General features: G+C 29.3%; 1 protein-coding gene across 1 annotated transcript; it reads right to left on the reverse strand.

Moving 5' to 3' along the window:
• Positions 1 to 1,143, reverse strand: LOC119681762 (enhancer of split m3 protein). The gene has a single exon (XM_038095037.1). It carries the CDS (start codon positions 978 to 980, stop codon positions 312 to 314), a length of 669 nt encoding a protein of 222 aa, XP_037950965.1. The 5' UTR covers positions 981 to 1,143; the 3' UTR covers positions 1 to 311.
• Positions 1,144 to 9,062: the final 7,919 nt, after the last annotated feature.

Consider the following 9,062-nt stretch of genomic DNA (forward strand, 5'->3'; position numbering starts at 1 on the left):
TTTTTTTATTTAAAGCTTTGCATACCATAAATTTATATTTATTTATATTTTACAATAAGTTTAAACTGAAACTTTAACAGAACATGTATTATTATTAAAAAATAAAATGCAATTAAATAAATTAAAATATTTTTATATTATTATCACAGGTACAATATAAAGCCAACTTTATAATAAAATGCCTTGAATTAAAATTATTATTCATTGTCATTTTTGGTTTGAGGAAGACAATTGATTTTGTTGATTTTGTAGAAATTCTTTTTTCTTTGATTAAACTAAAATCTAAACTTAAATTATGTATAAAAATTAGTTCACCAAGGACGCCAAACAGTATCTGCATTGCTTAAATCATCTACTGAAATATCCGAACTATTATCTGTTGCTCCTTGAGACTCATTTGCACTGACATTTATAAAATCATAATTATTTTTATATATCATATGCTGATACTTTATTTGTTCAGATTTAAACATATCACTTTTAAATTCTGCGAACAAATTTGGTGTCGTAGCTGGCAAATTTGGCTCTCCATTGTTTGTAGTATTTACCGACGGTATTTGTTGTGGTAGTATCATTGTAGAACGCAGCAATTGATGTTGCATTTCAATTAAACGCGACGAGAGAAACTTCATTATTTTTCCACCAATTTCATCAGTTTGTCGTTGTTGCACCAATACTTGCGATATTTGGTCTGCAGCATGAACATAGCCTGATCGAAAGGATTCAACATGTGCATTGGAATTTGGCGTTTGCAAAGACAGACTGCCACGCTGTTTCAGTTTACGCATATGTTCTACAGTTAGTTCCAGTATGTCAGCTTTTTCTAAACGTGTTACATGCTCACCCTCCTGTTGTAAACATTCCACCATAAGATCCTTAAGATCATCCAAACACTTATTAATGCGTGCACGACGTTTACGTTCAAGCAATGGTTTCATAACCTTCCGATATTGATAAGTTTTGGACATTTCCATGACCATATTTATTTTGGAATTGCGTTTATATGATAAACAATTTTATTTTTGTCTTAATTTGTGCAATATTTATAATTTTACGTAAACATTCAAGTATATATCCAAGTTTTGATTATAGCACTTCTTATTTCTCGTTGTTTTAGATTCAACTATCGCACTAAAAATGAGCTCACAGCAGGTTCTAAGCATAGCTTTTATATAAAGCTGAGGTATTTCAAATAGTTTCCTATGTATTGTACTTGTTGCACAAACGAACTCAACTAGTCAGGCGTAATTAAAGAGCACTTCTCCTGCTACTGTGTGAGAGATGTACTCACTGATTAGGAAACTATGAGAAAAATAGTGTTAGAAAACGGCAAATATGTTTTTGCGCTATTATATATGGAACATAAATCAGTATTTGAAAATCGATTTTAGTAATACTTGGTTAACATATGTTTTATTTAGTACTTTCCTAGAACCTGGAGAATAAAAGATATTACTAGATATTGTAATGTTTAACAATTTTTTTTATCGCTTACATAAGCTATGATCTAAAACAATTCGGATTTGTATTAAATTTCGAGTTTAATACAAATCAGAAGGAAGTTATCGGATTGTATTTTAGAATTTAGTTTTATTAAGTTTTTTTGGCTTAGTACAAATAAAAATTTGCTACAAAGCTTATTTAGCTTATAAAAAATATGGAGTGAGTAGACCTGAGCCTATCTAAGAAGCATATTCACAACACTGATTATTATAATAATTAATAGTAAATAATAGGCTATGAATTCACTCCACCATGAAAGATCCACTGTGTGCCTAAACGCCCAACTAAATCTGCTGGGTTGATTTTACCTATTTGATTCGGGACCAAGATCTCGCTTCCAAGGTGGTTAAGAAATTATCCTCGCATTTATATCACACAAGTCGGAAACATCTTATGCATTTAGTTATATTTTTTTACATGATTGTATTATATAACATATTTATATGTAGTTTATAGTATGTTTAAGTTCTTATAGTCTTAAAAATACGATACATCACTGTTTTTTAAAATTTTTTCATGTTGTATTCATTTTTTACAGAAACAAATTAAATCCGACAAAAACTATTTTGGTGTTATAAAAACCCATTAGTTCTGAAACAAGTAAGGTCTGTAGAACTGATACACACTACACATTCACAAATACACACATACAAATAGAACTGATACACACACAAATACACACCTGAATCTCAATTGTAATATATCTTATTTTACTATTCTACTAATTAACAATAAATGGAAATAATAACAATCAATGACATTTATAACAATAAGTAATAATTAACAATATAACTTTTTACAATAAAAATGGCCCTTTTAAGAATAAATAACATGTATTACAATAATCAGCTCCTGAATGTAATATATAAAATTTATGAACAAATCTTCCTATATTTTGTTAACAGCAAAAAAAAATGTAAACCTTAAGCAACACTAAAAGTTGTTAAAAATTCTGTTTCAATGAGAACCATAAAAATTGTGCTCTCACTCTTTCATTTCAGTAATTGAGCTGGCTTCTGAACACTGATCACGGATTACTAAAGCTGTTGTTACCGTACATGCCCCTCTTGTGAAGTGGGCATGTCTTACTTATTGTCGCTGATGACAATTCTCTGCCGCTGCTATGTTTTCTACTTGTTTTTTTTTTGCTTTCGTAAATCGCTACACACTTTTCCAGACCGTGGGAAACAGATTTGTCGTGTGTTTCCCACACGATGGACGGATGGATGGATTGCGATGCGATCCGATGGGATTGCTGAAATGTTTTGTTGTTGCTACAATTGGGGCTTAACTTTTTGTATATGAAATCGCGCAATTACGAAGCATGCTTGGTTGATGATGATGGCATGAAATTTGTTGAAGCATATCGATTAACTTGAATACGTGTTTATCATGTACGGGGACGGATTTAATATGACATATGGTTACGTAGCTAAACAATGACTTTCATTGAAAAACAAGTTTTTGTTTAGATATCAAATTGTATATGACTAATCGGTTTATAGAAGTAATGTTTATATATTATTCTCGCAAGCAAACATATACTATTTAATATTTGAGTAATAATATAAATAACTTTTAGTTATGGATTTAATTGAGAGACTATAATATATCATGTTATAAATATTAACTTTAATAGCTAGTACCGATACCGTCCCTGTATTTTTTTAATCATTCCATATTTTATTTTTTCTTATATGTGATAATTCTTTACAGTGGCAAGGGTTTGTCACGATATAATTTGCTGATGTACGCCAACAACTTATTTACTAGCTCGGCTTCTGGCTTTTAGTGCTGTTAATATGAGATCTGATGTGTACCCTGAGGTCTGGTGACCGCACTACCATGTTGCTTTATTCTTTGTTTTCTTTCATTTACGTTTTGATTTGTGTTGGCATTAACCACAAAACTTTTAAGGGGGTTCCTGTTGGGGATCAACTGATAATGTGTACTATGTTTTTATGATGGGAATATGACCACCAGCTGTTTTCAGTGCTTTGTTTTATGTTTTACGTTTTACGTTTTTTATTTTTTATGTTATTTCTTACTTTCTTACTTATTCATTAATATGTCGCTCAGTTAGGCGCTCATATGCTGGTCGACATTGTTTTTGTTACGTTGGCATACTTAAACCCCTTTTTATCTGTCAACTGATTGCTATGTAGACGATAATTACGTCGCTGACTATTCATACATTGGCTTCCATATCGTGGTCAAGTGCTACTTTCATGGTTCACATGCTCATTAGCGAAATGGTTTTTTAATGCAGTAGTTATGTTTATGATTGGATTTCCGTTTCAGATTTTTTTCCAGAGTATATTTTTCTACCAATAACTTGACATAGCGTTCATGATACGATAAAAACATAAACAAACTACACACACAGAATTTTTATTGATCTTTCCTTTTTTGAACCTAAAAACTCTTTTATAATGCAGATTAAGCTTTTTCTCAATCAATCTTGACTTAAGCTTATCAGTTAATTAGATTTCCTATTATTTATTAAATATATATATAAGATAATATTTTATATTAATTGTAATTGATAATGAATGAAAAGTAATAAAGTATGAAATTTTTTTGGTTAATATAGATTTTAATATGGAGCAACCTATCTTAAACACTAACTTAATAATTGGGCTTTATGTGTATATAAGATGCGAGCTATGATGTTGAGGTTTTCTTAGTTTCGATATAATAATATTGAAATAATGAATTTTAAACTCAGTTATTAATCAAAGTTTTATTAAGACATTCTTATAGTTTTCATTAATAAACATACGTGTACGTACATTAAAAACCTTCTTGAGCGGACACTTATCGTCAGCTTAGTTTTGGACATTTAAATGGTAGAACCTGCGAAAAGGGGTTGAGTTATTCGAAAAAATAATACATACAAAGTTAAGTTTTAAAAAAATTGCACACTTAAGTGGGTTGTCTTGTCCGTATAAATGTTCTACTTATATGAGTTAATGATTATTATTTTCTAAAAATTATTTTGATTTCTCAAATCCGAAGTGGTATATATTATCATCAATTTGTGTGCTGAATTATGCGTTTGTTGAGTTTTACCAACGTTACATATACACCACTTACTTGAAAACCCTATTTGGGTATCAATGTATTTTCATTTTTTTAAAATTCTGTTTCTTTTTATTTATATTAGAAACACTATTTTATATAAATTTTATATGAAAGAAGACACTACTCAACTGGGTTGAGCAACATGTTAATAAAATTGCAAATAAGCTTATTAATTTGATTTATACCACACCAATCCTCATATGCAAATTAATAAGAAAATTTAATTCTCTTATTTTATTTACTAAAAGATTATGCGTTTTGTAGTTTCGGAAGTTAAAGCATATAAAGCATATTTATGATTAGAATTTTCATCAAATTTTTTTTTTCTTTCGTTATAATATACATCATTCATGTATTTATTTTCAAAAGGTTGGGTGTTTCTGTTGTGCACATTAATACTATCTTTAAGACCATATATTCTTCACATTCATATCTTTGAAAAAAAATTGAAGAGTACAATAAACTCAATCTTCATTAAAATATTTTTCTGAATTGAGTTGTTTATTATTTTAACTGACTTTTGAAACTAGATTTTAAAAGTAATATTTCGAAACATTTATTATAATAAATGCAATATATTGGAATTGTGGTTATTATTACAGATGAATACATAATAAATTTGTTGAATCTAAACCTTCAATAACATGATTGCTGATTGACCTTATAAGTAAACAAATAACAACACCATCTGCTCTAAAGTTTAAAGCTACTTTACACTGGAAAACAAGTGACTTGGGCTACGGCTTCATTCTTTTAAAGCCTAAATTGACTTCTTCTATTTTCAATTTCGACAGATACCAACTCAAAAGTTGGTTGTAGTGTAGACAGTGGAGTTTTCTCGGAAAGACTAAATAAATCTATTTATTATAAACTTTTAATAGCAATATGATCATTGCAGTTTTTTGCAGACGGAGATGATCGCTATTAAGGAAGTCATAGCTTGGCCTGAAGTGGATAATATATTTAATAGTAATATGTACAAACAAGATATTTTAAAATCCTATAGTTTATTCCAATATACAATCAAAATGGTTTTTGACTGTTACACATCTCTAAAAGAAATGTCGATGCTCGATATCTCTAAAAGATATATGGAGCTGGCCAGAATGGGATGCTTCAGATTATTATTCGCATTCTCTAAAAAATCTGAGCATATTGTTGATATCGTGCAAACATTTGTAAAATTCTTTCTGTGTTGAAGAGTTCAATAAATGGAAGATACGTATATATCAATGATAGTTAGGCATTGGTATATAAGTTGATCACGAACTTTTAAGAAAAAATCCAGCACTCTTATTGATATATCACGTCTTGTGGTAGGTTTGTTGCCGGGTACAGCCGATTAGAAAACAGTTCTAGCAGCTTAAATCTTTAACCTTCAAATCTTTAATCATTCCTATCGCAGTTGTGTTACTGTTCACCGCATACGCATCGCCGATTAATTATTTTCGGGATCTCTTTTTTTTGAGAATTCATGTATATATATAGTCAAACTTTCATAACTCGAACTTCTATAACTTAAATTTTCTTTAACTCACACTACAAAGAGTGCACCAGGGTCTTAGAGAGCAAATTACATAGAATTGGGCTTCCTTAGGTTGAAGTTTTATAACTCGAATTTCTCTATGGCTCAAATAAAAATATTGTTATGTGCCAATAGGAATATGGGAAAGTGCATTCTATAAGTCGAATTTTTTTTTTTTTTATGTTAAGGATGTTAAGGGAAGTCCCTTTTTACACACCAAATCTTTCGATTTTTTCTTTCTTATTTGCTTCTTTGTGCAAATGCCAGTTGCTGCCAGCGTGGTTTAACCCTGGACGCATAATGTACGTAAATTTGACGTACACGTTTTCGTTTTTTACAGTTATTTCATTTTTGTGTTCATATATTGCTCTCGCGCTCTTGATATGTTCAGTCGGGATCTAACTCTTGCGTAAGGTGTATGTTAAGTGTCGGTAAGTCATGACATAAGTTAGATATTGAGTCGTTGTACGTCATTTTTACGTATGATTATACTTTGTGTAACTTTTATGGCTAATAAAATATTTTGAAAAACTTTTATTTCTTTCAAATTTCAGTAAAGTTTTAATAGAAATGGAATCAAAGAGATTTAATATTGTTGAAATATTACAAAAAGATGAAGAAAATGATCAGAAATTTGGAAAATCTAGTTCTAGTTGAACATATTGTGCATTCTGTTCATATAAGAAAAAAAGAATGACAAACATTGGATGTAGTTCTTGTAAAAAGCCGATTTGTAGAGAGCACAATCGTGATACATGCTTTAAGTGTATTTCTGCATAGGATTAATTATTATTATATAACTAAAATTAGCTGATTTGAACCAAAGTTCCTAATAATTTTAATTATTTTCGTAACATTTACAATATGACTTGCTATTTGTATAAGCTAACTTTAATTTGTTTATTTTATAAGTATATATAAATTTCATTTACTTTTTTGTTTCTATTATTATTTTTTGATTTATTCTAAGCAAAAATAAAAAAAAAATATTAAGAAATATTGAAAATTTACTCTTAATACATAATTTTGAAAAATGCAATTCCTTTTTAAGTGAAAATCATTGGCATATTATATTTATTATGTTTATTTAAAAAATGTGTTTGAAAGTATTACTGTTTTGTTTTAATTTGAATAAATAAATACTTCTTTAAAAACTTGTAAAAAACTTGCACACATTTAAATTAATATAACGGCAAAATATAAACTCTGAAAATTGCACGTCATTTTTACGTATGATTATTCTTAACGTTAGTAGATTTATGATTATACGTCCAGGGTTAAAGTAAATAAAATAACTTCCAATGCTACTCTTAATCATTATATTATATTGAGGTTGACAATCAAATTTGTACATCAAGTTTTCCTACAGAAGACGATATTATTGAGTATTATAGCTCTGTATATATCTCATAATAGTGGATCTGATTCTAAGCGCAACGGATAGTGATGGTGAGGGTTCTGTGGATGAAATTGTTCATCAGCCTTCCAAGAATGAAGTAAAAGACTTATTTAAAATTCTAAATTTTTACTTGCAAATGAATGATACTACAACTGACTATCAGTTCAAGAGTTTGAATTATTTGAATTTATTTTTAGTGAAAATAAGAAAAAAAATTAAAATCCCAAGTCCTAATTTCTGAATATTTTATTTCACTCTAGCTTCTGTGTTTGATTGCAAATAAATAAATATCTTAAAATTTAATTCAAGTTTTTTTCAAAAAAAAAAAAAAATAAAAAAATTCTCTAACCCGAAGTATCCATAAATTGAACTTTTTGTTTGCAGAATGGTACTTCTAGTTATGGAAGTTTGACTGAATATATATACTATATGTATTATTAATAATTATAATTATATTTTGTTGTTTATTTAATAAAAATTAATTTATTATTTATTTTGAAATAATGAGTAAAATATATTTTCATTCACTCTAGTTAATAGAAACAGTTTTTTTTTTAATCTATCCATAATATTTATCTAAAGTTTCGCAACATAAGTTTAAATTGCCAGTTCACGTCTATTTACTGGTCAAGTTATAAATAACATCTCATGCGACTGTTCAAATAAATCAAAAAATCATCAAAGCGGCGTTTTGAAAGTGTCATGAATAGTTTACCTAATGTTGACAGGTCATAAAAAGATTTAAAGTTTCATGGAATAGTTTCAAACCCCAAAAGAAAAATAATAGCAATAAAAAAACGCACAACGAAGAAGCAGAAAGAGTAAAAAACAGCAATAGCGCAACAGTGTATTGTGTCTGATTACGTATGCCAGTGATGACAGCAAAGCATGAAGCGATAAGGCCCCCTAGGTTTGTTGTTGCTGCTGGCATGAAACATAAACCGAACCGTGGGAAAGTATTAAACCGAACGATGATTAAAAATGTCGTTTTTACTCAAAATGAATACATTAGTAACAACGAACTCGACTTGCGGCTGCAAAGAGTTGAAATACAAATACAATTATGCATTATATATTTTTTTATATTATTTCTAAATATAAAATTATCACTACAACTATATTCTAGGTATATGAAACACAGTACATATGTTGTTTTTTTCGATGGATTGAAAATTATGTTAAAAATTTATGCCAGTTTCCTATTGGTTACGAGCACTTACAATAACTACATACAGATATTTGCTTAGCTGTGCTTATTTTTGCTGTCTTGCCGAAGTTCTCCAGCGTGATATGACAGACGAAGCAAACTGTAAATAACAACAAAATCAACGATTTTACAAGTTAACGAGAAGTGTTCATGGCCGAGAGATAAAGTTTTAAACGAAGACTTACAAAGCCGAGTGTGCAAACTGGTTAATAGCGCACTTCATACACGCGATTGGCACGGGCTATTAAAAAACGACTTGTACGGTTTTGTAGTCGTGTGTGCATTCGTTTACGCGAAAGTTTGTTGCTTGCTGCAGTGTATAAGCTCAATGCTGCCAGGAGTTG

The sequence above is a fragment of the Teleopsis dalmanni genome, chromosome 2 (assembly GCF_002237135.1).
Source record: "Teleopsis dalmanni isolate 2A chromosome 2, ASM223713v2, whole genome shotgun sequence".
NCBI classification, from domain to species: domain Eukaryota; kingdom Metazoa; phylum Arthropoda; class Insecta; order Diptera; family Diopsidae; genus Teleopsis; species Teleopsis dalmanni.

Bases quoted from the DNA above. Each gene is read 5' to 3' on its own strand.
- LOC119681762 (XM_038095037.1), bottom strand. From the start codon at position 980: ATGGTCATGGAAATGTCCAAAACTTATCAATATCGGAAGGTTATGAAA.